Raw genomic sequence first — 27,656 nt, 5'->3', positions numbered from 1 at the left:
TACTGTGACAACAGGAAGGAGGAGGAACAAATAAGCCAGGAAAGACCCTGCTTAGCCACATTTCCTAAGGGCCCAATTTAGCCCTCTTGTCCACTGATGAAGAAGCGAGTGTCACCTTTCAAGCTGGACTGGATACCCGGAAAGGCTTGTTCTAAAACTACAGCACTACACTGCTGTACAAATTGTTAATGACTCAATGTTATTGAACTGAATAATTACAATCCAAACTAGTTCATTACTTCTAAACCATGCAAGTTAGTACTACAAGAAAGATATAGAAGCTCTGGAAAATGTTCAAAGAAGAGCAACAAAATAGATTCCTGGTATGAAAGATAAAAGCTATGAGGAAAGACTTAAGATGCTTAACTTCTTCAAGCTGAGTAAAAGGAGCACCAGGGGTGATTTGATTGTTGATCCCCTTTACGAATTTAAAAGCCTCAAAGTGATATGCAAGAGATTATTCAGGTTGAGTTCTGTTAGTAGAACGAGGGAACATAATTGGAAATTAACAAAAGGTAATACAGACATTAGGAAGAATGGAGAACATAGGCAGAACAATCTTGATGCTTTCAGACAGCTGTCTAAAACCAGAGGCTACACAAAACAAATTTCCAAGACAGGTCTGCTTTTGTCCCCACTTTCCTGCAGTGAATCAATGTAGCAAATGGAATATTTCAGGAGATGTACAGCGGTGGAAGTGGAATCTGTTTGTACATGGGATTAGGTAAAGGAGGGAACGGAGAACTCGATGAGCCCCAATGGCGGCACGTGACAGCAGACCTCTGACTTCCCCAAAACTCATCTGCCCTCAGACAGCCTCTGTCTCAATCCAGAGACACTCTCTCCTACACTAAGGACCATGTAAACCTGAGGCACCCACACAGTTCTAGCGAATGACACAGACCATCCGCTGGGCAAGATTTGCAGGCTACTAGGACAGCAGAATACCACACCAGTTTATCCACAAATAATACTTCAGAGTGTGCCGTTGCCATTAAAAGATGGAGGACATTGAAAGATGCCTTGTGGCTGTAGCACTAGCTCTGACAGCATGCCGATACGCCTCCTGCAATTTGAGAAGTTCTAGAAGATGCAGAACAGTTATGGATGGCATATTACAGGGGGGAGGGGGAGTGCTCTGACAGTCTAAGACACACAAACAGTACACAAACAAACAGAAACAAAACCGTGATCTGGGAGAGGCGGCTTCTGGCTGCCTAACACATTCCGGCACATTCATCTGGCATGGCTTGGGAAGGATAAGTTGATAAATTGTTACTTAATGGTACAGAGCAATTGTATTGACTCCATATTATACAGTGGGGCTACACTAAGGGGCCAGCTTTCGGTTCTCAATCTCAGCACCGGAAGTAATATCGCCCCCTGCTGATACCCAGGATTTTCGCTCAAAAAGCAAGTGTCCCCATTGGGCTCCATAAATTTTTGACAGCAAAAATAAAATACTTCCACTCAAATATTGATGTTATATTAGGAAGAAAAATCACTTATTTTTCAGAGGTAAAATATTTTTTTCCTACCACGCAGACAAAGATATTAATTTTTTATTTATTATTTATTTTAGCCAATGTCTGTGCTATCCTCGTTGTACACGTGATGTAGGCATGTGACCAAGGACACAACTGAGTTTGTCTATTGAGCGAAAAACGGTACTTCCTGGTTCTGATATGCTCCCCATAGGTTTCTATTGGAGTCGCTGTATCTACATTTTATACAGTCTAAGGGCTATAATCCATCTGTCAAGACGAGGCTCCCACCACACAGCCCAAGCGGTCTGAGGAGCCCAACATGTTATCCCTAGCAGCAGGCCAAATCTTTACCAAATCTAAATATTTCTGTGATATAATGACACCCAAGATGACATTTTCCTGTTGGGCTGATCGACTTGGGGAAGACTAGTACTGCGTTCCTCCTGTTGAATTCCAGACGCTGGCAGCATGTATGAACTCTATGGTGCAAACAGACTCGGCCAACCACAGGAGGTGGTCTAATCGCCCATTAAATGATTTTAGATCTGTAGTCATATTGTTTTCGCTAATTATCTGTGTACAGATTGACTGTCTTCTTCAGCTTAAAGTGGAAGTTCACCCAAAAATGAAATTAAGGTATGTTTCTGCTTACCAAGATATTATCTATCCATCCAGATAACGCAGTGCCAATGTTGTTAAAAATGATATTTTAACAATGTTGACAATGTGCTCCAGAATTTTGGCCTGCTTTGTTTGACACTTTTTGTGGATATACAGTTGGTGTACTTCACAGAAAGTAGTTTTTGAAGAAACCGTACACTTCTGAGTAACCAAGGTATCATATTTGGAAACAGATGCAAGTTTTTTTTGAGGCCACAAAAGCTAGAGATCTAAAAAATGTCAAATCCCAGCAAAACTACCTCAATGAACATACAGCATTCTGGGTAAGTGGAAACATACTTTCATTATCATTTTTGGATGAACTGCCCCTTTAACTATATGAATCGCAAATTGAAGAAATATTCAGTCTCTCACAGCTGCCAGCAGGAAGACAGAAAGTCCATCATATGACAAAAAGCTGTCCTGGGGCTGGAGTGCAATGCGGCCTGCCTGGTTTTACCGGTTGTCTACCGCTGCAAACCGGCGTCAGCCTCTGCTATCAGTTTGACCATTTTCATTCTTCAAATCTTCAGCGCTTTCAGGCAGTGGGCACTAGGACCATGTGCACAAACAGAGGAAGGACTGCCGGAACAGCTGCTTGCTTGGCATGATTTTGTGACTGATGAGCAGAGCAGCCAGTTACGTGCAATGAAATCCTCTAAGCTACCGGACAACATATGATTTCACTACGGCTGGTGGAACCAGCTCTGCCGCCCACTCAGGGTGTGTGCAATCAAACCAGTAAACTGCCTATGGACACAGCCAAAAATTATTTGATTAAGTCACAGATTACTCTGTAATACAAGTTAGCGCAAGGTACCCGTGTGACTTTACTTGTGTGGTAGAACTTTTCACATATCACATACTCACTGAACTGGCACAATTTACATTTACTGCAGCAATCTGGTTGAACACCTTCACAAAAACTTACAATAGCATTACCCCTGGGATTCAACCCTGCAAAGCTCTGGCTACAAGCCCAGCTCCACAGCTGTTTCACTGTAGCATTTTCAATCTCCTTTCTACAGTATATGTGAGTAGTTATGGCTAAGGCTGGGTGTTTGACACAGATAATACTGGCTGAAGAGCAGAAACGTCAAGGCAAAGTTGTTGAAAATCACATAAAACTGGAAAAAGCAGAAGAAAACAAGTTTTTTAAAAAAAGTTGATTTATTAAGTTAACAAATCTCATGCGCAGCAGTGGGAAATGACTGGAATAACATGCGCAGCTGTAGCAACAGCAACAAGTGCTTGAGGTTCAAACAACGTTCAACGGGCAGTAGCCGGCTCCTAGGAACAAACAGCTCACAAGTAAAATACATTGATAAGCTGATGCTTTTAATTACTTAGTTTGGTCCATCACAGACAGAAAGAGCATGCTGTTCTGCCTTTAACACAATGTTGTTCAAAATAGAGCGCAAATTGCATTACTGAAATAAACCATGTGACGAACTTTATCTTTTAAAGTTTGTTTTGGTACAATGCGTTGTACATTGCTAGATTTGGTCTTTGATGGAGCACCTCATCCAAAATTGCTGAAAAAAAGCACAGAAAGTACTAAAAACAGGAAATCGTAGAGATGCCAAAAATCAGGAAAGTCAAGGAACCGCCAAAAAATGGCAAAAATCACAGTATCTGCGACATCTGTGACAAACACCCAGTCTTAGTTATGGCTACCGAACATATGGACTTTTCCCAACGCAGAGCATGAAACTGGCAAAAGTCCAAAAGGCACCTGAGGTAGATATTTTAGTCAGCTTAACTAGCCACTTCATTAGGTGTTCACTTCAACACTTCAACTTATCCAGATCGACTTATGCCGCTTTTCCACCGCATGGTACCGGCTCAACTCGACTCGACTTTTTTGGTTTTCCATCGGGCAAAAGTTGTGGATAGTACCTGGTACGTTTTTTTGGTATCAAATCCGTCGTGGTTCCAAGCGATCTGAGGCGATACCAAAAGGTGATGTGAAAACACTGCAGACCACTGATTGGTCAGAGAGAATCGTCACTAGGTTAGCTTACCTTCTTGCGTCGCCTTTTATGCTAATGAGCAACCAGGGTTGTCTCGTCATCTGAGCTCTGATGTAGGATTTCCCGAACTCTCCTGTTTTTTTTCAGCAGTCTTCTGTCTTGCTGCCTTCATCCTCCTCTGAAACAAAATTTGTCTCCTTGCTGTGACAAACAGCCACATACTGAGAATCAAGAACACCATCACTTCGATATCTTCCATTGTTCCTGTGTGTGTCGCGTTGAGGATGACATCACAGCAGTTTCATGCGGTGTCGCTATGACGACCAGCTACATTGACGGGGGTACTATCTGCAGTGGAAAACAAAGTACCTGGTACCAAAAACGAGTAGAGTCGAGTCAAGTTGAGCCGGTACCATGTGGTGGATAAAGTGGCTTCTCAAAAGTGCTAAATTTGGGTCTAGGCAACAAGCAGAGACAACGACAAGTCATGAGCGTCACAAGACAGCACTAGTCAGTACATACCTGACAGCAGGAGTCAGTATATAATTGCCACCAACAGGCAGAACATAATTGACCACTACAGTCAGTACATAACTGACAGCTGTAGTCAGCAAATAACTGACAGCAGTAGTCAGTACATACCCGCCAGCAATAGATGAAGTTAAGGGCATCTCTGTTGTCCAAACAGGTTGACTGTAGTTCAGAAGCGCTGTCATTGACAACACAATCGCATACAGCATGGCTGAATTCTCCAAAATCAATTTCCCTATTTCAGGTTTCAGTACGGACTAGAGCAGCAGCATTTATTTGGTTATCGATTACTCGAATTATTACTATTTTCTAAGTATTTTTAAACAATGCTTAAGTTACTGACATAATCAAGGATATGAACAATACTTGATCTCCAGTCCACAACTTCCCCAAATTTCAAACATACAATTGCATTCAGGCTTTAATCTGCAACAGCCAGACTATTTCAATAATTTTCCTGGAAAAGTGCTCAGCTGTACTTGTTCACCGACGGACACTTTTGATAAATCATAAGGATGCTATATTATTAGAGCAATTCAACACCATGCCAAAACTCTTGTTGATTCTTTCTTGTAATCGATAACTTGATTAGTTTTTATTATTGCGGCCCTAGTACAGACTGTGGTAGCAAGTCATAATTATTAATGACAATGGGTAACCAACCCAACTGACGTGCCTGTTACAAATATTGCATCACAATTCTGAAATAGGAAGCTGACATGTAAAACAAGCCAGATTATGGGGTATCATAATAGCCATCCTAAAAATGACAAAGGTAGCCAAACACTGGCTAGCTGACTTTGGCCACCAACATTCACTTGCTGCTCTATCTCATTGGCTAAAAAGAGAAAGGCACGGCAATGAAATTATAATTGTGTAGCTATATACACTGGGGGCAGATTTTATTGACAGGACATAATGTCAGATCTCAAATGAACAACACTGCTACTAGTGGGAAGATTAAGGACCTCTCAGAAGAAATAATGTTGAAGTTGGACACAGAGGTTAAACCACGCTCTATGAAAGCTATTTATCTTTTTCAATACAGTATTTACTTGTTACATGGATGAGTTTCCAAAGCATTCAAGATTCAATTCACTACACAAATCCTAACATAAGGACAAACTATTATGTTTTATTTCCTACTAAATCAATGTGAAAGTGTTCTTTTGCTCATTTGGATTTGAACACAATCACTGGAAGACCGAGTTGTGGACCCAATTGAGCAATATCTTCTATGCATTTGAAAATTACTATTTCTAACCCAACAAATGTTTCAGGAAAGTTGTCCCGTAGCTTTCATGTGAACGTCTTGTCACAGCTTATACATGCCACACTACCACACTACCTAAAAACAAATTTTATCCCCAAATTTTTTCCCTTTCTCCTCCAAATTTTCAATTGGCAATCGTATTCACAGGATCACTGCCACTTCCTCCGTCAAGCTGAGCTGTGAAGTCACAGCATCAGAAGAGCGCACCTCAGCAGCAGCCATAGCAGGTAGACTATGTGCATGCTGTCAAACAGATGAAGTCATCAGTGCACCATGAAACAAAGAAAATCCCACGGGTGACCCATACCTCTCTGGACAACATGCACGCAAGAAACTAAATTGACCTTTTTAAAGCATAACAATGCATTTAAAACACTAAAAATCTAGTCCCAATAATACCCGGTGATATCAAGAGTATCATATAACCCAGTAATATAACTAATTCTAAAATAAAGATCAGATGGATTTAATTTTGTTGTAATTGCAATGAGACTTCATGCACTTCTATTAAATTCTAATGTCTTCCCTGGAAGTCCAATCCGCAATCACCTGCATTCACATTAAAATATGAGCTCCTTTTCACAATCAATCAGTTATCCAAAGGTGTGGGCTACATTTCAAATCACACTACATACAAATGAGCTTATATAGCAAAGCAAGCCCATTTCAATTCAGGCACTTTAACCACTCTTGTGCTTACTCTAGGCACCTAATGCTTCTCCAATTGCAGTAGTACTACTTTTTCCAATAAAAACATTTCTTATACATTCATTATACATTTCTTGTTTTGCTCTGTAACAGCATTTTTCATATCAAGGTAAGTTCTACTGTAGACTGTTTCTCTGCATTGCTGCAGTCATTTCTTCCTCTCAGTTTACTCAGTGTTACTGTACACAAGGCCTGGGCAATACATAACATATCACAAATGCCTTTGATTTCCAAAGAAAACGGTTATGAATGCTTTATTTCAGTTTTCAGGCATAAACATTTGCACTTAATATCACCTCATTGGTAATACAAATGCACATTTCATGTAATTTTTTAATATAATCGTATTAGTTTGGGGATTGTCATTAGGTAGGTGACAATATATTGTGCAATTAACCTGTGCCATGTTAACCTATAATAGCACTTACACAATTTTGGATGTTTGTTATGGTTGTTTTTAAAACAAGCATGTTTTTAAATGTCACGATTGCAAGTCCTACTATTTATAATCAGAAATAAGTTAAGTAACCATTTACACAAAATTTTTTGCTAAAAATTTGTACATGCAAAGGGTGAAATATCACTAAAAATAATGCAATGACAACACATCTGCTGTGGAGATGCATTAATCAGAACAATTATTCACCTCTTGTATTGGTTGAACGTACAATTACATTTTGCATAATGCAAAACACCATTGACTAGTATAGCAAAGAATTGAATCTAGAAATAGTACATTTAAAACAATAAAAAAATAAATAAATAAAAGAGTCGGTAAGATGGCTCATCCACTAAAGGCACTATTCAAGTGTGAGAATGGGCAACACAGACTAGCATCAAGACTGTACCAACAGTGAAGGCAGCGTACAAATGACCGTGGCATCACCCTGGAAGGAAGAGACCGGACAATCTCTCAGTGTGCCCACACAAGCCACACATACAAATGCTCTCTTCCAACTCCAACTTCCAGTGTGAGACAGTCATTGGCAGTTCATTTGAACAAAACCACTATGAAGCACATCATTATTTACAAGTCAGCTTTGATTTGAGTAAATAACATAATTTAAAAAAAAAATGAGTAAGCAAATCTACGACTATATTCCGGGGGATCTGCTGAGAATCCAGGCATTCTGCTGAGAGAATCAAAGGGATAGGCTGTGAGTGGCTAAGTGATTTAGTGTAATCGTAATGTTCTGGTGTTTGCATTATCAAAAGCACTGCTCATGTTAACAGAAATGCATGGTACTCACATTATGGTTCATCTCTTCAAAGGACAGCAAGACAAGTTTGAATCTGCTTATTGGAATAACTTAATTTAAGAGAAACAAACACCATATTATATAAGGCTGAAAATAACGCGCATATCCAGTTAATATATCAATTAATCCACCTAAATGGGGATACATTTTTTTTATTTTATTTGCTCACATGAACATGAACAAACTACCAAACAAACAGGCATAGTTTAGGCTCTTCTTTTGCCATTCAACACAAAGTTGAAGGGCAAATATGTCAGACGATGTGTACTATTTTCCCAACTGGGGGAGATTTATCAAATGTAAATACGCTTATGTAAATAAATGTTATCAAGTATTATAACATCTAATTTTAGATTCTGATGTCCCAACAGTCTTTTCAGTACTGAACAAATTTGAATTTAAGACAGAAAGCTTTAAGAATATGCTTTGCTACCTGATATGAATCAGTAATGAGCCATCCGCATGTTGTAAGAAAAGCATTAGAAAGCACCAAGGTCCTCAGAGCATAAGTCAATTCCACTGAAGATCTGTCAAGGTAACACTGTCTGGGAAAAAAAACCAACCTAAACCAAAACAGTTTTGATTCAGAGTTTGGAGTTTGATCAAAGCAACAATAAAAACTGTGGAAATGCAGAGTACTGAAACGTTATCTAAAAATATTAAATCTGAATGGCAATATTGGGGTGCTGTCCTTTTTTCTCTTCGGGTTTGAATTGAGCCAATCACTCAATGCCATCACAAAGAATTAAGTGCCAAACTAAATACTGATAATGTAAATATGGCCTAGATATATGGACTTCACACACAAAAAGTCAGTGTGGGAAGTGAAGGTGGGTTTCACACTATAATACAAGCAGTCAGGCAGATTTGTCTTATGAATCACAGACACCAAATGAGAAAGGACCAAGGGAAGAGAAGAGTCAGCTAGTTGAAGCATATTCTTGTGAACAGACAGTTATCAGACTTGTTTCCCAAGTGTAAATTCCTAAAATACAGAAAATGGTGATTCTCTTTTAATAAATGCCTTAAATTATCTGCTACGAAAGTTTCATTCGCCACAAAGGCAAGATCGGGTCATCGCCCTCTTCATTTCATAAAGACACCTGAAACGCAAGCATGAAAGCATGTTCTCACAAGAACGACAGACTAGTACAAAAACAAACCAAACAAATTGACTGAAAGTTTTCGACACTGATATTGTTTAAGGTCGCTATCGACGCTTATGGTGCCACGGACAACTAGTCTCCCGTTGTAAAATACAATTAGGCTACCTCCACAGTTAGATCTAGGAATTAGGAAATGTCGCCCATATCCGTCATTTACTGCTCTTCCGCTGAAGACTCCAGACTGCCCCTTTCCCTTTGTTTAACACCACACGATTCCTTTCGCACTGACACACACTTTATTTAGCACATGATTTCAGCTTCCACAAAAATGACGTGTTCGCATAGAAATTCTAAACGCATGTCAGGGACACTCAACAGCCACATAAGCTCACCGACTAAGCACGCTAACTAACCTGGTGAAAGTGCGTGCGTTCAGACTAAATAACTCAGCGCAAATATCAGACAGAAACAGAATAGTCTAGCGAAGAAATGCCACAGCTTTCCAGATAAGACCAACAGCGAATGGGGAGAGTGGGGTGCGGCCGATCATGTAAACTGTCAATACAAACGTAGCAGTAGCTACCACGTTAGCGATCATTGTGGAAACGAAAGATATGTCTTTGCTAGTTAGCTACATACCCAGCTAGGTCACTTTATTCGACATTTCAAATAAATAGCCTCTACATAGATGCTATGGACGAACAGCATTTACTGTTCAAAGTAACAGGTCGCAACTTAACAAGAATCACCTCAAATGTATATCACTATTTTCTGCTAAGTTTGTGAAACACTCAATGTTAACGTTGGCCAGCCAAATGTTAAGCTAGGTAGCTAGCGTTAGCCAGCTCAAACGGGATCCAGGCCGTCGCCATATTTGACCCAACCAAAATGGCAGCCCTGAAGATTAACCAACACAAAGCTAGCTAACCAGGCACATGTTTCTCGGTTTTTTTCTACTTTCATCAGTAGAAGAGAGAATCAAATTACTGGGAAAAACTGGCTGCATAACAAGATCGACCACTGCCGGAACACAGGTAAAAGAATCTGACATTTTAGTCCCAATTACAAAGCAATTAGCTACTGACCAAGTAGCCCAGCTAACATTAGCTAGCAAGCTATTCTGTTCAGGTCTGGCTAGCAACCAAGCTAGTTGGCTTTCGTCTAACGGGCGTACATAGCTTGCTAACCAGCCTAGTGTATAGACTATCTACATAGCTGACTAGGTAACGTTATTAGCATTACACGTTATAGCAATTCGGCTAGCCAAGTGGCTTGCGTAGTGTTGTATTTTTATTTGATACCTGGAGTTCGGCCCTCTCGACTTCCCAGTGCGCCCTCTCCATCTCAAAGCGGGCCCATTCGTGTTGGATGTAGTGTAGAATACCCGGGATGGTATATTGCTGAGGCCGGGGCATTTCGTCCTGCTGTTGCTGCCCCATTACGGCGCCACCTCCTCCCTCCGTCGGGGGATTAACGGTAGTATTATTCCCCTGCTGCGGAGATGGCTGCTGTCTTGGAGCGGCCATTCCTACTCCTCCTCCTCCGGGGTGTTCATCCATTTTTTAAAAAGAGGAAAATCCCCGCAGGTATAGCAAGTTATTTTCGCACACGTCCCCCTTTCCCGATTGAAATCAGTGCCGTGTATAAATGTTAAAAGCACCCTCCCCTTGGAGTCTCCGAAACTCTGTTGTGATGTGCCGTTTTGAATTTAGTGTCAGAGCAGCACGGAGTTGCCGGCCGCCATTAGTCCGTTCCCTGGATGTGAGTCTCCTCTCCGCGGGGGTGAGGGAGAATTGGCCCGCGCTGCATGATGGGACGCATGCAGTCCGCTTTTCCCTTCACGCGTCCAAATCCAGATACAGTACTGGCATACAGTGGGCATGAGTGTTGTAACGCATGACTACTGAACCAAAGATGTCTTATTGGCCGTTAATCATACACTGTACAGGAATGTGGCCTAAAAAAGCCATATTCGTGTATGTGAATATTATTTTAATTTGGTCAAAAAGCATGCGCAGGACATGGAGCTGTAGTGCGTTCCACTCATATTTGACAGGAAAAATATAGAGGAATAAAAATAGAAAATGAAGCAAAGCAGGTTGCCTATGTTGCATTTAGTTAAGCAACCACCTTAAAATGTGTTAACTGTACACATTCACGCAAAATTATTTTTTACCAGGGTATTTTCCTTATATTATTACTACAGTTATATGTAGTCATATATTTTCCTTCCAAAAATGACTGTCCTTGCCTTTCATCCAATGTTGTTGACGTTAACGCCTTCACAACCCCTAAAGCCTATAGGCAGAGATCCAGCAGAGCACCAAGGCAGTTTGATGGGCTGAGCATCAAAGTCTCTCCCAGTTCACCTTCTGTCCTATATATTGTCCTATTCTGTTTGTACATTGTCCATATTAAAGTCCAAGTGTGCCACTGTCATGGTGTGTTCTCTGGGCATGAACCTTAAAATTCTAAAAGTTGTATACCTTGTGTTGACATGGTTACCAAATAATGTGATAATGGAAATGAGCTCCAAAACACATGGTTGAAGGTTCAGTGCTAAGGTGAGTTGCTGCCATTGTGGCCATAAGGAAGGTGCTTAAACTGAATTGCCTCAGCAAAACATATTCTGATATACTGTATTTATAATATTATTGTATGTAAAATGTAAACAAGTTGTTCAGGATAACATACAATGCTGCCTTTTCTTTAAATCCTTTAAAGTAGCCCAGTAATTTGTTTTACAAAACAACCATTGTAAATTTGATTATTTCATCCACTAGTTGCCTTATCTGTGATGAGTCAATGAGGAATTTGGACTCAGCAAGCATTATTTGCAGGTTAAAGAGCACTTGTCTTGCTGAACAAGCCACCTGACTGCTAAATGCTAACTAAAGCTGGTGTAAGGGCCTTCTCTTTAGTTTGAAATCAACATTGCGCTTTGAAATTGAAATTGCACAATTTATGAGAGCTGTGGTGCACTCTCACATTTAATCCATGCCTTAATTTATTGCCTCAATGATTTCAATTACCTAATAGTTCTCTAGCATTGTGTGTCGCTACCCATAAAATATTCATAATTGATTGCGGTACCAGTGCTATAGTTGTAGTTTAAGCATTTCCAGGTATCAACTTCAGTTTAATAAGTTCAACAAAATGACACTGAAAGGTTATAATTTATATTTTATTAATCTTATCTGTCAAATTTCACCAAGTTCCTTGGTATTTATCTAGAGTCTATTTTGTAAATTCTTTATTCTGTTCTACTCTATTGTCTTATATTTTGTGATGTTCATGAAAGCAATCTGCTAAGGTCAAGTCTATAGTGGTCTGAGAACAAAGTTATTGGTTATAACAAATGAAGGTTATATGTTGGCTGTACACAAGGTATTGAAAAATTTTAATGAATCAAGATAGAATAATGTTTTTTCAGCCAAAAAATCTTGGCAAAGTACCTCAGATTAATGTAGCCTACACCCTATTTTAAAATGGACCATTACTGACACTGATGCTAATTATAGTTAGTGACAGTCTTTCTTTGACACCAGCCCTGGGTTTTTTGTGTTGTAACTAGGGGTCACCATTTCCTTCTAAAGCATGGGACCTAGAGACTAAAACTTGCATTTACAACCAGTATCCAGGTGAGCACAAGCCTGAATCTAGATGGAATGGATTGAGAGATGTTTTGACATAAACGGGCTAGGTTAGCTGAGGTTAGCTCCAATTTAACTCAGGTTTACTCAGATATGGCCTGGCTATGTCCTAGTTGGCAAGAAAACATGAAGTGTCTTAGTAAGGTGTTCGGCCACCACGAGGCGCCAGAACAACTTAAGTGCACCTTGGCACAGATTTTACAAGTCTCTGGAACTCTACTGGAGGGATGGAACTCTATTCTTCCAAAAGATATTCTCTCGTTTGGTGTTTTGATGATGGTGGTGGAGAGTGCTGTCTAGCACGTGGTCCCATAGGTGTTCAATTGGGTTGAGATCAGGTCACAGCGAAGGCCATAACATATGATTCACATCATTTTCATACTTATAAAACCATTCAGTGTCCCCTCATGCCCTGTGGATGGGGCACTGTCATCCTGGATGAGACTACTTCCATCAGGATTTTATCATAGGATAAAGATGTTCACTCAGAATAACTTTGTATTGATATGAGGGAATATCTTTTGGAAGAATGCTGTTCCATCCATCCAGTAGAGCTCCAGAGACTTGTGGTGTTCTGGTGACCTGTGGTGGCCCAACACCTTGCTAAAACACTTTATGTTGGTTTTTCCTTCTATTTGTCACCCGTCTGCATATGTATAAGGAAGAATCTAGGAGGGCACCACCTGTTGGGGTGGCATTTTAAGTAGATTGCACACAGAGATGATGGCACCACTAATTGTCAATGAAGGCTTTCACCAGAGAACCTACCACATTTAGCTTTAGAGTTCTGCACTGCAGACTGTGACCCTAACTCTGCCAGAACACACTGGCAGCTTAAAAAAAAAATTTTTAATTAAAAAAACTTTCTAATAAATGGGTTATGTCAGATAGAATTACAATGTATGCTTCCACTGCAAGTATTTGAATGAACAGATACATTAGAAATGAGACCTATATTTGTTGGACAAATGTCCACTCCTGATAGACTGCAGGTGTCAGCATAAAGACATGGCATCAAGGGCCTATGAAGAGGGCATGTTCTGGGATCAGGAGCACACACATTGGACATGGAACATTGCTGTACTAAATTGTACTGGCAATGCTACTTGTCTCTCAAGATTGCAGCCAATCACTATACACTGTTTTAATGTGTTGATAGGATTCACAAATTATGTTGCCAGTAATTCTTTTCTGAACAAGACAATAATTTGTAACCCTATTCTGCACTCAGTGAAAACCTGGCTTGGCTACCTGTGTGAATCAGTATTAATCAGTGCTTAGTACAAAATGGAAATCCACCCTTGTTTCAGTCAGTTTACCTTAAAGATTCATTTACTGACTTATTCAGTTCTTGTACAGCTAGTGTTTTTCTCATAAATGTTTTAAGGGACCGTTTGTAGCCTGTGTACTGATATTATGGGGACTCCAGTGCTTCTTCCTACAGGCCTATTGGTTCAGATTTCTTACTAAAAACAGTGTCTTGACCGGAGGCTTATTTGGAATTTTCCATCATGAGAACTTGCATTAAAGGGAGGTTTACCTTGTTGCAAAGGTGAGTCTGTTGCACTGGTCTCTTATGATGCCTGGTTCATTACAGGGGCAAAGCCTGGACTTTCCATGGCTTAGTCTATTCTTGTCAGGAATAGAGATATAGTTGCAGAGCTCAGAGCAAGCTCACACAACAAAAACTGAAACACTTCATGGAAAAACCCAACCACAGTATCTTTGTGTTGTGTCCCTGTAGCCATCAATAATTTATGAGTGGGTGAATAGAAAGCCTGTCCCTCAGTCAGAATTGTATTGTTACAGGTCAGTTCTACAGGATCTCCTGGTAACCAATGATGAGTAGTCATGCCAGTAAGATGAGTTTCCTTGTGAGAGGTCTTTGAAGTTTTATTGTCCCTTACCCATTTGTCTCCAGGGTTCAACAGCCAGCCATGAATCTTATTGAGCCATTTACTAGTTAATTTTTCTGATTCTCCCAAGGAGTTGCTGAGAGATTGTTGAAATTATACTTTCCTTCAGCTGTTTGTCTGCAGGTAGTCTGTGTCAACTGAGACTCCTCATGTATGTTACATTATACCCCTGGCTTCTTTTACTACAGTATCATTTGATGTAATTCTTTGCCACTTTGCCAAGTTATATCCATTATGACCTGAAATAATTTCAAATGAAACATGCTCTATGAAACCTTTTATGGCAACTGTGTTGTAAACAGAACAATAGCAAATCAAATTTGATTGATGAATTGACCCTGCCATTTTGACTCCCTCCTTGTTAAAGGCAGGATCCCTGTGCCAGGAAACCATGATCAAGTTCCTGCTTATGGCCAACAAGCAGGGTCAGGTCCGCCTGTCCAAGTACTACAAGCATGTGGACATTGCCAAGAGGGCATCACTGGAGGCTGACATGGTGAAAAGTTGCCTGTCTCGCAGGAAAGAAGAGGTGGGCCAAGACACAGGTTTCATTTGGCAATCTTGTGGTTGCAGGGCACATGCAGGCCTCTAGATAGCCTAAGGGGTAGTGAAGGAGAAACTAATGGACCTCCAGTAGAGCTTAGCCCTACCTTTCATACAAGATCCCAAAAATATGAGCTCTTAAATCTGACTGGTCACATGTAAAAGCAAGTTGTGCTCCACCTTCTCCCAAGTCATAGTATAATGTGTGTTTGACTTCAAAGCCCAGTCCACAAGTTCTCATAATAGCAATCATTCAAAAATGGCTACAGGACCTAAACCAATGCATCCTCTTCAGACTGGATAGGCTTCTGCCTACCGGTGCTGCCATTGTTCTGTCAGCCAAAATCAAAGCCTGGGTGCATTATCTGTTCACCATTAAAGGCAGCCAGGTCTTTATGGCTCTTCATACATCCAAATAATCCTTATGAATTTAGCAAAAAAATAAAAATGCATGGGATCAAGCTAACCTTTTTTCATTTTAATCTTTCCATTGGGTCATTTTCAATGTATGCAGATACAGAAATGCTGTATCTGAGAATTTGCTTCTCCTGCAGTGCTCTTTTGTAGAATACAAGGAATACAAGCTGGTGTATCGGCAGTATGCAGGACTATACATCATAGTGGGAGTCAATGAGACAGAGGTGAGTTGGCCTGACATTCATATATCACACAATGTGCTATCCTCTCTTTATTAATGCTCAGAGCATTAGCTCAGAGTTCAAGTGGTACATACTGAATTACACCTAAAACATGTATCTTAATAAAGTTGTTACAGAATATGTGAAATTTCTCTCAATGTTGCAGAGCTATAATAAGCAGAAATATCCCTTTGCAGATGGCAGTATAACGTGCATCAATAACGTGCAGCGTAGGCATTTTGAGTACATAGAACCAAGTGCCATTCAACAGGGCGTATGTTTAAAAGAATTTACCAATGACTTACTATATATTGTTTCTGTTCATTCATTTACAGTTGACACTCTTTCTCATAGATAACACAACCTTTACTTTTTTGCATTAGCTGAAAGCTGTTGTGTGTGAATTTTGACTGATGAAACTCAGTTCTACGAGTTTTAATTTAAATCAGAAAGCCCCAGGACTTCAGAACCAGTTGACTTGTTGTGCCAGTCCAACCACCTCTTTTGTGCTCCACAGAACGAACTTGCTATTTTCGAGTTGGTGCACAACTTTGTGGAGGTGCTGGACAAGTACTTCAGCCGTGTGGTGAGTCTAGAATACCAGCCTTCTGACACAGCAGTAAGGTCTGTGTATGAAATCAGCTCATGATGAACAAATCCAGTCTTAAGCTGACCCAACCTCAGAAAGGAGAGACCAGTTTTGTTCTACTGCTATGGACTCCCAGTGTTACGCAGCCTGAAGTAGCAATGTCTAGGCTGAAGGTAGACTAAAGGTTGATTGCAGAATTCTTCATAAAAAAACAATGCAGCCTGAACAATCAGTGACTGTAGAACAATCATAAAGTGAGTCCAACCTAGTTCACGAAGGCACTCTTAATTGGCCTATATCATTGCTTAACTGAACAGAATTTCAGTCTCAATTTTGCCTTATTTTATAAAAATAGAAAGTAAGAGAGGTCCAAATCTACTTGCATTTACCTAGAGACCATAAGCTACCATAGTTCTTGTCAAGGGTTGTCAAACTCTGCCCTTGGTATGCTGGCTTTTGATCAAATAAGGTTGTTGAAAACATGTATTTAAAAGTGTCTGATTGAAAACCACCAAAAGGTTATTACAATTCAGGAGTTGCAATTGTGGTGTGGTGTTGTGTATATTTACAACTTGCAACTTTTGTTCATTTTTTACAGAGTGAGTTGGACGTATCCTTTAAATGTCAGTTATATTTTGGAAAAATTTATGTCTGACCGCTTGTTCAGGGTACACATATATCCTGACACCAGAGGGCTCTGTGTTTGCAAGGAAAAGCTATCAGACTTTTTGTCAGGTCTTCAGGGTTATGTTATTACAGGGCTGCCCATACCTGTTCCTGAAATCTACTGTCCTGTCGGTTTTCACTCCAACCCTAACAAAGCTCATTCAACAGCTAGAGATCTTGTTGCGCTGCTAATTAGTAGAATCAGGTGTGCCAAATGATGGTTGAAATTAGAACCGATGGGGCAGATCTCCAGGAACAGGGTTGGGCAGCCCTGCATTATTGAATACATGATGTGTAGGTCAGTTGAATTCACCTTTGCATGAACAACACCGATATCTACACATTTGGTAGATACGAGAAAGTTGTATCACATATACCTTTAAGGAAATATGTCTATCTGTTGGAAAGATGCAGGTGGTCAATCGGGGAAGAAGTACAGGTAAAGCCCTATATTACTCCCCTTTTCTCCCCAATATGGCTCGGCTACTAATGCTTGTGCAGTAATGTTCTTCACAAGCTTTGCTGACAATAGGAGAGGGAAGACAAACGTGCTTTTCTCAGAAGCACCTGATGTTAGCTGCCACTTCTAATCATGCAGACTAGGAAAATAATTTACAGCTCAAGAACCTGGTGTGCTGCGAGATGCTGTCATCTCCAGTGACAGAATCCCTCTCACCCCTGGGGAACCACTGCAGCCAGCTGTGGGTCACCCTGCAGGACTACCAACGACAGTGGCAGACTCTGTACTCAACTGTGGAGCTCATCCGTGCACTACAACAGTGGCCTAACTGGATGTGCCACCTAGCAGCTTGTCTTATTTACGCAAACTGTGACCTTTTCCCTCGTCAAACCTGTTGTCTGACCTGTTTTGCATCTTGGTGGGTTGTATGTATATAAAATGCCCTTTTGTGTGACATTATGCATCTTGCAGCATGGCTGTGTGACCCGTGTGTGAGATATGCTGGGAGAATCTTTTTCTGCTGGGTTTGGTCTTTAACAAATGTCAGATCATGTTCAACCTGGACAAAGTGCACATCATCCTGGACGAGATGATCCTCAATGGGCACATAGTGGAGACCAACAAGAGCCGAATCCTGGCCCCCCTGCTGGTGCTGGATAAGATGGCAGAGAGCTGATCAATGGATACAGCCAAAGAACCACAGAGAAAACAATTTAAATGCTACATACCTACCTTACTATATTAACGATACTTTGCCTGTATCAATGAAATAAATACCAGTGTATCACAGAACCTTTCATTTTGTGTTGCAAAGGAGGATAAAACTAGATTTTCCATAATTTCAGAAGTTTTAGGACAAAGTGCAAAAGGACACCTGTGTTCATACTTTGCAAACAATTTAATGATTTTTTTTGGAGCATACACATTTGAAAATATTTTGTTTACTTCAAACCGCAACTCGAGTTAAATAAATGTTTATAATATACAAAGAAAATACAAGGGAAAGCTTAGCTTGCTTTTATTTCTTTAAATGTGCCTTGCACCTAAACCAGTGTTTTTGTCTCTATAGCTTTATTGTAAAATTACACAAATGCACTCAGGGACTTTGATCCTCGTAGCAGGGCATACTCACACGGTAACGAAAGCCAAAAGGAATAAAGGGGAAAAAAAAGCCATGAGCATGATTGTATGCTGGTAAGATAAAAGGAAAACGAAAGAGGAAAAAATATTCTAATACTCAAACGGTGCAGGCACTAGTAAAACTTAAAACCTGTTGAGGAAATGCCCAAACACTCTACAGTCACAGCCCTATAGATGCAGGTGCCCCCTGCCCAACCCCCTCTTCTCCCAGGGAGGGGCAGAGGTGAGCCGGAGTGGACGGGGGAGTCAAACAGGAAGTGGGGACTATGTGGTACATGACACAGATGCTCAGAGTTGGGCGATGAGGGAGTCAACACAGGGGAACTGCCAGGGTTCCAGTCTCTCTTGCAGTGCCATAGGGGAGGGGACGGGACGCCCTGCATCTTCTTCAGTAGCTAGTAGAGTTACCATGGGACTTATTTTCTAAAGCTTTGGGGGAAAAGGGAGGGGGGTCTCATCAGAGAGCACAGCTTGTTTTTTTTAATTTTTTTTTTTTTAAATTTGCAACAAAACACAACAGGCTTCACCAGTGTGGGGCTGGTCAGTTGGGGGTGGGGGCAGAAGTTTGAGCAGGGTGTGACAAGGAGCACTCAGTTCAGATGGAAACCCTTCTCCATAGTGGCTGCCAGGAGGCGCTCTCTCATAATCTCCTCAGAGGAGTACTCGGGCAGCTTCAGGTAGTGCACACAGGTGTTCACTGAGGGGTAGCTGGCGTCTGTGGCGTCCACCTGGGGCACAGAGGGATGAGTCAGCCTCAGGCTCACACAATACAAACGCCTTCGGAACCTGGTTCTCTGAAAACCCCGTTTACAGGGGTTCTCAACATCACAAAGGGTCATTTTCAAATACACAGTAGGCATGCCTGTACTCTGTAATCAAACTGATATAATTACAATGACACCAATTTTAACATAGGTGGGCACAACTTGAGCAAAAATGTTTTATCATACTCAAATACCATTAATGACAGAAAACAATTCTAAAAAAAAAAGAAGCTAAGTGTGAAAACGAACAAGCCCTAAATATAATGAACCGTTTCCAGGGCCTTACCTTGCGCACAATGGTGAGACGAGGGTGGAGGTTGGCAAGGCCACCAGGGGGCAGGGTGGAGCACCCTGTGGTGAACTGCAGGAATGCTTTTCTCTCGTCTGAAGACATGCCACAGAGAACCCGTACAAACCGCAGGAATCCAGGGCTGTGAAAGAGAAGTCAAGAACTTCAAACCTTTCACTGCACAGGAATTAGAGCCCTGCACCCAAAGGCATAGCCTGACCAAAGCACATCCCAGTTCTACTTTCAGCAAGCATATAAACCAAATAAACTTCAATTGATTTGCAATAGGGCTGTCAAACAGCCTTTTGAATTACCTTTAACCATTTGAATGCATTTCAGATATATTTACCCACAATTAAATGCCAATACCATCAACCAGTGCATGTACACATTTCCCAGACTTTTTATGTGCGACACTCTGTTGGGGGCGCAGTGGGTAATGTGTGTGGATGAGGGGAAGAACACAGTTTTACATGGCTGTTTGGATGCAGCGACCTCTGGCTCTGCTATCTCTGCACACTACTGGATACAAGTTGCAAATGGGTCATCACACTGCTAGCTGTCTTGAGATATTCAAGCTCCATTTTGCAAACCCTTCTGTGTCTTTTTGTTTAACATTTCCAAGAGCTACAAGAACACTTTCCAAACATTACTTTCATTACTTCAGAAGAGATAAAATTACACAGCTATTTGTTTACACGCTATTTGTTTCAATGAAATGAAACTTTTTCATTTTTTTTGAAATTCAAATACTGAAATTGCTTCTGACAGAACTAGTTTTCCCATGACTTTGTGACTGAAATAGCTTGTGAATGTATGTGTACCAAAATTTATTAATATATATATATATATAAATTGGATCAGGAATAAAATCTTTTCAATGAACATAGTATGAAAACTATCCTAAAAGTAAAAATGCATTAGAACCCCAGAGATCAAACTTCAGAGTTAAGGACTAAAAACTACCCCAAATGGGTATAAAACTGAAAGTAAAATATGCAAACATGCCTTATCGATATTAAGCTCTGTAATACCACCAATGCAAAAGGCAAACAAAAATCACTTTCCATAAATAAAAAACCCTTGATATACTAACAAAATTGGATAAAAGGAATGTCTCTGCAGTACTAAACAGTATTAAACATCATCTAATATGAAGGAGGGCCAGGAGAAAAATAAAAGAGTGCGCAAAACAGATTGAAGACAGCTGGGCCTATGGAAATGGAGTTAGAATTATTAGAAATATTATTTTTTAAATACATTTTTATTATTTTTTAAATTAAACTTAAATTAAAAAGTTTGGTTTCTTTTATATGTCCCAGGTGTAGAGGCCATATCTTTCCAGTGTAGAACCTATATCTGTAAGGTGTAGAACCTATACCTATCTCTGGTGTAAACTTTTATCTCTCAGGAGTAGATATGTCAGGAGTAGAACCTATATGTCAGGTTTAGAGCCTATATCTGTCAGGTGTAGAACCCATATCTCTCTCTGTTATAGAGCCTCTATCTGTCAGGTGTAAAGCCTGTATATGTATATGTCAGGTGTAGAACCCATATCTCTCTCTGGTGTAGAACCTCTATCTGTCAGGTGTAGAGCCCATACCTGTCTCTAGTGTAGCCAAGTTTGGGCTCAGTGTAGTTGACAATGTCCTCGGAGGTCCAGGATGGACACTGGTTCCCACACAGTATCATCTGCACCTCCTTGTGACTGAAGGAGCTCAGCTTCTCCATGGGGAACACACGGTTGAAGCCATCTTAACAGAGGAGATAGAACCATCACACACAGGTATCTCACACATATCCACATTCACCAATCTCACAAGCAGGGAGCAAGGAGGCTCAACTGGACAATAGTATGCACATTGGAATATTTTGCTACTTTTCCTCTGCTTGGTGAAACACACCACTATCCTCTGTGACAAGAATCTCCTCTCTCTCTCTCTCTCTCTCCTGCTAAGGTGATGAGGGCAATTTTTTGAAGAGTATTGGTGTTAACGCACCCCAATACTCTTTTCATATTCCCAAAAAACAGGCTCTTCACATATGACCACCTAATCTACACTGCCCTACATCTGATTGGCTGTGTCACTGAAGAAGAAAAGAGCTGTCAGTTTGCTGACCTCATTAAAGAAAGGTAACAAATGAAAACTGATAACTGCGTTTGCACTGAATCCGATAGGCTAGGCCCAGAGATAGGCCTCATGCTGTATACTGGGCTTACCCCTGAAGGCCTCCATTTGCTTCTGGATCCCTGTGTGCATGCAGAAGTCAAACACGAGCTCCACATACTCCTCAGCATTGTCCATGGTCACCATCTGGAAAGAAAGGGGACAGATACACTGCAGTTAGGCCCACAGACCTTAATCTATTACACTATGCAGATTTATAAAGGTAAAACAATGTAGTTTCAGAGATTTTGATCTGCTCGAAAGTGACAGCAAGTGAGGCCGAAACGATCCTACACCCCTCACGACAGAAATGCCACCAAGCGGCACAAATGCAACTCAAAGAAAGATGCAAAAAATATGTCGAAAATATGAGTGGACTCTGGACATTCCCCACTTCACACTGACACTTCATGCAGACACTGGAAATATGACCGTGATAAATATTCAGATTGGCACTGCTCTGATGCACACATACCAGGACTATGAGGCACTGCTAGGCAATGAATTCATACTCTACCACGCACACATTACTACAAAACGCTCACAAACACTTATGAACTTATGTAAAATGGTCGCATACATTCATATGAAACATATGCACATACATAATATTCATTATTGAGAACTCGCACACACATCTCAAATGCTCACTCAGATGTGAGTGTAACGTGCATTTCACAGGAATTCAGATTTGCCGTGTCTGAAAGGCATATCAATGTTAGCACGTTTGTGTCCAGCACACAGACACACAAAATGGCTGCACATTTCTGGAATGCTTTTGTGTACAGGCACATAAATATGTGCTTCATGTACATGTGCACTAGTACTTCATATGCGTGTAGTATTTCATTTTGAAATGTGCAAGTTATGGTACATGTTCACGAGTGTGAGTGAGCCTTTCATAGCAGTATGTATGAGGTAAAGTATGAACAAGTCTTCAGCAGTATCACAAACAACTTGGTACAAAATTTAATTCCTGTATTTCTAATACAAAATAGTAGCTGGTATATAGAAAGCTGCAATAAATGATATAATAGAAGCAATTGGAAAAAGGCAGTATGAGGCATTTGGAGCCGACTGTAGAATCAACGAACAACTATTGTTCTGTGTGATTTGGTATTTGGCCAAATAGTTTGAGGTAGGTGAGGTTATCTCCCCGTCCCTTTGAACACAATGAGTGAATCCCTACTTTCACCCTACCTCATCCTCTCCGTTGGGCTTCAGGTCCACAGCAGAGAAGCCATGCACTTTGGAAGAGGGGCAGAACTGGAAATTCAACCTGGGGAGAAGACGAAACTGAGAAGTCAATTCAGAGACAAAAACACCCTAGTCATCCACCATCTACATCTCACCAGAGGTCAAATGATGTACATGTGGACGACACACAAGGGAGCTTAAAGTGTCAAAAGAAAGAAAACTAAGCATACTGTGCATACTGAGCCTTTTGTTACACCATCATTCAGTGCAGTAAAGCATTTCATGCTTACAGCATGAAAATATAAACACTAATTAAAATGGCAAATGAAACAATGAAACCACTAATGAGGAACAGCTGTGCATACAGAACATTAATTTAAAAAAAACCATATGTAAATACGTAAATCAGTAAATCAGCTGTCTTGCTATTTCTCCTAAACAGCATGAAAACACTAGAACAACATGCTATCATGAAGAATCACACGAGCCACATGTGGATGCAGTCTTTAGACCTTGCTAAATGAGAGGGTTACGGTGCGTAAGCCACAACAGGTGTACTTATTGTCACACCACCAAGACTGGTACTTTTAAATTGCTATTTATAAGTTAAAAAAAATACATCAGCTGAGCTTCAACATTGAATACAAGCACATTGTATTCTCATAATGCTCTATACCATCAGGTATAGCCAGTTCTCCTCAGCAGCCTGTAGGCGAGTAATAAAATAATTTAATTTTCAATGCAAAACTGCGTGTTTTATCAATATAAAAATGTGGACACGTACTCTTCGTATGTTCTCTACACTGACACAGAATATTCACGGCAAAGGTCACACACATACGCAGTTCACTGAGGCTGGATAGCTGTAATGGCTTCTGTTCAAATAAAATGTTATACCCAAACAAAGTTTAATCGACAAAAGCTACAGGTTTTTTGAATAAAACTAATTTGTGCTTTATATTAATCTTTGAATGTGTTTATTGTCTTCAAAAAGTAAAGCTGCTTTGCGGCGGTGACGTTCACACTGCACATTGACATTGCTGTATGCGCATGTGAAGCAGTGTTCAGTCATGCAAAAGGGACACGCACAACTGATGGGTTGTCACAAACGTTACAAAGTATTTTAGAGCCATGGCATTTACTGGCGGTAGGGCATTAAATTTGGCAGAGAATTAAGTTAGGACTAAAATGTGACTAAAATACTTGGTTCTTTTCGTTGGCTAAAATAAATACGACTTTAGTCATTTTTGTCTTGACAGAAATTAATGGAGAGGGCATGACTAAAATATAACTAAAACTAAAATACACTGTAGTCAAAAGACTAAGACCATAACTAAATCAAAAACTGGTGGCCAAAACAACACTGTGCAGTCCTACCACACAGCCCTGGATTCTGGAGGGATGAAGTCTCTGCCCAATAAATGAAAAACCAGGTAGAAAAGAAATCCAGCAGTACTACAAGTCTATGAAGAAAGATCCGTACTTTTCTGGCCTACGTTCTGCTTTAAGGATTCCAATAACCGCCCGTGGATTTACATCACTATTACCTATAGTTTGAACACTTAAAAAAAGCCCCCCTGGGGGTATCAGAAAGGTACTGGGAAAAACCTCATCTTTGACTATGAGCCATTGTGCAACATTGTCCCTTCAAAATGGGAAATAAAATGCATGGTGAATTACTGCCCCCTGCTGCTCTGGATGAATAGTTGGTAGGGAGCGAGGCCCCATGGAGACTGCTGAAAATTGTGAGAAAGACTGAGGCATTCCTAATTTTCATGGCTTTCTGTATTAAAGCAAAACACAAGAGAGGTGTGTAATGCGGAGCAGTGATGGTGTCTACATGATCAGTCAGGGTAACGTGAGTAAGAGCAGCGGTAAATGCGTATGGGCGCAGCGGTGCTCACCCCAGGTCCTCCATGCTGAGCGGGGGCCCGGAGCCTGTGGGGTTCTTCAGCATGAGGCTCTGCAGGCGCGTGTTCTTCTCGTCCTCCGACAGGCTCTTGCTGCTCAGGATCTGCCTGCGCTTCACTGCCAGCTCCTTCAACTCCTTCAGGAACTTGGCCCGGTGCGGGTTGACCAGCTCAAAGTCCTCCCAGGTCAAGATGCCATGGTACCAGGCCGGGGGCCGCGGCTTGGGAGGGTCCAGAATGAACTCTGATTTGGAGTCCTCGTCGAAGCTCCCCACCGAGTGCGTGTCGTGACCCTCCTCGGTGGAGGCCTCCGACTGGATCTCGGAGAAGTGCAAGTCAGCCTCGCCGCGCGACTGGTACAGCAGCTTGCTCATGTTGCTCTTGATGTCGCCCATGCACAGCAGCTTAAAGAAAGACCGGGAGATGGGCAGGTCCACCAGCCGGTTGTCCTGGATGCACTTGGCCAGGAAGATGCCCAGGAAGAGGAAGAGCTTGGTGAGGCGCTCCAGTTCATCACTTTCCTGGGGGAACGGGGCTGGGAAGAGCCCACAGGACCGCTGCACATAATACCCTGGGGGCTTCAGACCCCCTCCCAGATCCACCTGAAACACCAAACACAGAATCAGTACGTACTCACACACTTACACTCCAGAACCCACATGTTTATCACTGCTTCTCAAGTTAACTGTATATTTGCAACTTAAAATTAATACTGATTGTTAAATAGATACTGTAGATAAATGGACATATAGAATACTACATTGTTCCCCAAAATTCACATTTGCAATTTTATAACACATTGACTTTTATACCAACAAACATACAATCATTTACACTATACAAAGGGGGGGGGGGGATGAATGAATAAATAGACAAAAATTACAAATATTAAATAAATATTTGACAGACAAAACAATAACATGGCTTGTTATTAATCGGTCTCTTTGATACCGGGCACACAGCACAACTAGGTTTCTTATTTCAACTAGGCAACAGGAATAGGAGTTCAAACCCTTAATTACATATTAAAAATTTTCTGAAGCTTTCAACAAGTTTGATTATCAGATATAAAGTGACAGCCCTAGCAGACGATGGATGCTGAGAAACTCATCCAGTGAGGAACTTGCCTGGCGTGACTCGTCATCTGGGAAATCGTCATCGCAGAGCCAGATGCCAAGAGATGTCCTCTGGAATTCGGCTGCCACCAGGGCATAGAACTCCAGCGTGGGGCCCAGACCAGTGCCCTCCTCACCCAGGAACTCCACCTTTGTTGGGGGGAAGAAAACACACCGGTCAGCCCCTGTGCCTCTACATGATCATGGAACCCACACAGAGAGGGAGTGTCTTTCTGACAGAGACAGCAAATTAGACACAGGTCTCAAGATTATGAATCTGTTCTCAAAAAGAGCATTGGCTCTCAGTCCCATACAACTCCACCCTTGTACATCACCCATTGTAAGCTTGTGTCTACATTCACATTTCCCTGCTACGTAACACTAGTCGTCCGAACACCATTCTTTTTTGGTCGTAACCAAAAAAGATAGCAATAGCTCACTGCGCCTTTATTGACAGCCGAACAGTCCGAATGTGCAGCGAATGGGTAAGTGCAGAATTTGGGCTGGGTTTATCTGCAGGCAGCAACGCCCTACCTCCAGCACAGACTTCCTGTCTGCATGGATCTGCATGACGCTCTCGGCCCACTCCATCATGCTCTCGCCGCGCGGCACCTTCACCCGCTCGTGCTTGAGCCGGCCCACGCGGAACTCCCCGGGGTCGTCCCGCCGCACCGTGGTCCCGGGACGGGACCGCTCCATCGTGGCCTCCCGCCGGTTCTGAAGCCACACGATGGCCCTGCAGACACAACCGTATCCCCCAAACCATCAACCCATCCAGCAGTCTGGAGACTCAATCCAAACAGTCTAGAGAGCACACTCAGGAAGCCAGGACCATGCACACAACTGATCACACAGATTCCTCAGCCGCAGAAATAGGCTGCACTGTGTGGCACTGAGAGAGGTGCAAGGGCTCCCCGCAATGTCCTAAGAGCTGAACATGATGAAGTCACAGAAACATCAGAACAATGCACAGAACCTCCAAGCGAACATGTTTAAAATGCAGAGTTGCACTGCACCTCTATGTGTGCAGATTTCAACTGTAGATTCACTGAACCAGAGGACTCTAGTGCCTAGGGAGTCTTTAATCTTCAATTAGTCAATACCTTATCCATTTAAATGAACAAAGAAAGGACATTATGCAGTGCATTCAGCAGTACTGCAAGATTAAATGAATTTCATTACAGAGCACAGTATTCAAACACAGTTGAGTGCCGTCAAATTTAAACTGTTTGGAAAAGCACTAGCATCTAATTTTATAGTGCGTCTGTTTTTACTTTTCAAAACCAAAATGAACAGATTGGTGCTACCCTCTGTGGTAAAGTCCTTCTCATTAACAGCCATGTTACTGTTCAAATGTTCTGTATAAATAAGTCTTTAAATAGTTATTCCCCATTTTCCAAAGTTAACAGATCCTGTGAAGTGAGTTCAGTGCTAAATAATATGAGAAAAATAAATAAATAAAAATAAATCAAAGAAAATATTAAGGTTTGAATCTGGGTTGCCAATTCAGCTATTCAATTCTGGATATTACTGAAAAACCTGTCTTACGGATTGAATGCCACAGATTTCTCAGCCAATATGGATGCTTATGTGAGTAGGAAGGCCGATGGG

At 41.2% G+C, this 27,656-nt stretch overlaps 3 protein-coding genes and 1 long non-coding RNA gene across 11 annotated transcripts in view; 1 reads left to right on the top strand and 3 right to left on the bottom strand.

Moving 5' to 3' along the window:
• Positions 1-10,856, bottom strand: part of strn3 (striatin, calmodulin binding protein 3) — a 38,364-nt gene extending 27,508 nt beyond the window's left edge. The window contains exon 1 of one of the 2 annotated variants that reach the window (XM_064336217.1): positions 10,299-10,856. In XM_064336217.1, coding sequence (XP_064192287.1) covers positions 10,299-10,556 — 258 coding nt within the window. In that variant the 5' untranslated portion in view covers positions 10,557-10,856. The remainder of the gene's footprint in view (positions 1-10,298) is intronic. The other variant, XM_064336210.1, reaches the window with a different exon arrangement.
• LOC135255302 (uncharacterized) lies at positions 1,493-9,277 on the bottom strand. The gene is made up of 3 exons (XR_010330150.1): positions 8,325-9,277; positions 7,883-7,941; positions 1,493-7,765 (listed from the first exon to the last, which is right to left on the bottom strand). It is a non-coding gene; the product is annotated as an uncharacterized LOC135255302 (long non-coding RNA).
• On the top strand, positions 9,873-18,254 carry ap4s1 (adaptor related protein complex 4 subunit sigma 1). The gene is made up of 6 exons (XM_064336253.1): positions 9,873-10,031; positions 14,934-15,095; positions 15,664-15,750; positions 16,265-16,333; positions 16,935-16,946; positions 18,010-18,254. Exons 1-6 carry the CDS (start codon positions 9,933-9,935, stop codon positions 18,136-18,138), a joined length of 558 nt encoding a protein of 185 aa, XP_064192323.1. The 5' UTR covers positions 9,873-9,932; the 3' UTR covers positions 18,139-18,254.
• An 87-nt stretch (positions 18,255-18,341) lies between these two features.
• Positions 18,342-27,656, bottom strand: part of hectd1 (HECT domain containing 1) — a 58,009-nt gene continuing 48,694 nt past the window's right edge. For all 7 annotated transcript variants that reach the window (XM_064336044.1, XM_064336081.1, XM_064336100.1 and 4 more), the window contains 8 exons: positions 26,580-26,781; positions 26,058-26,195; positions 24,925-25,532; positions 23,024-23,102; positions 21,877-21,970; positions 21,259-21,409; positions 19,653-19,797; positions 18,342-19,330 (listed from right to left, as the gene is read on the bottom strand). In XM_064336044.1, the coding sequence (XP_064192114.1) occupies positions 19,193-19,330; positions 19,653-19,797; positions 21,259-21,409; positions 21,877-21,970; positions 23,024-23,102; positions 24,925-25,532; positions 26,058-26,195; positions 26,580-26,781 (1,555 nt within the window). In that variant the 3' untranslated portion in view covers positions 18,342-19,192. The remainder of the gene's footprint in view (positions 19,331-19,652; positions 19,798-21,258; positions 21,410-21,876; positions 21,971-23,023; positions 23,103-24,924; positions 25,533-26,057; positions 26,196-26,579; positions 26,782-27,656) is intronic.

Source organism: Anguilla rostrata, chromosome 1, assembly GCF_018555375.3.
Source record: "Anguilla rostrata isolate EN2019 chromosome 1, ASM1855537v3, whole genome shotgun sequence".
NCBI lineage: Eukaryota > Metazoa > Chordata > Actinopteri > Anguilliformes > Anguillidae > Anguilla > Anguilla rostrata.
Note: the sequence above shows the minus strand (reverse complement) of the source record. Positions and strands in the feature narration are given on the sequence as shown.

Coding starts and splice junctions, on each gene's coding strand:
- ap4s1 (XM_064336253.1), top strand. CDS start 9,933: ATGTTTCTCGGTTTTTTTCTACTTTCATCAGTAGAAGAGAGAATCAAA. Junction 15,096..15,663: donor TGTCTCGCAGGAAAGAAGAG/GTGGGCCAAGAC, acceptor CTTCTCCTGCAG/TGCTCTTTTGTAGAATACAA. Junction 15,751..16,264: donor TGGGAGTCAATGAGACAGAG/GTGAGTTGGCCT, acceptor TGTGCTCCACAG/AACGAACTTGCTATTTTCGA.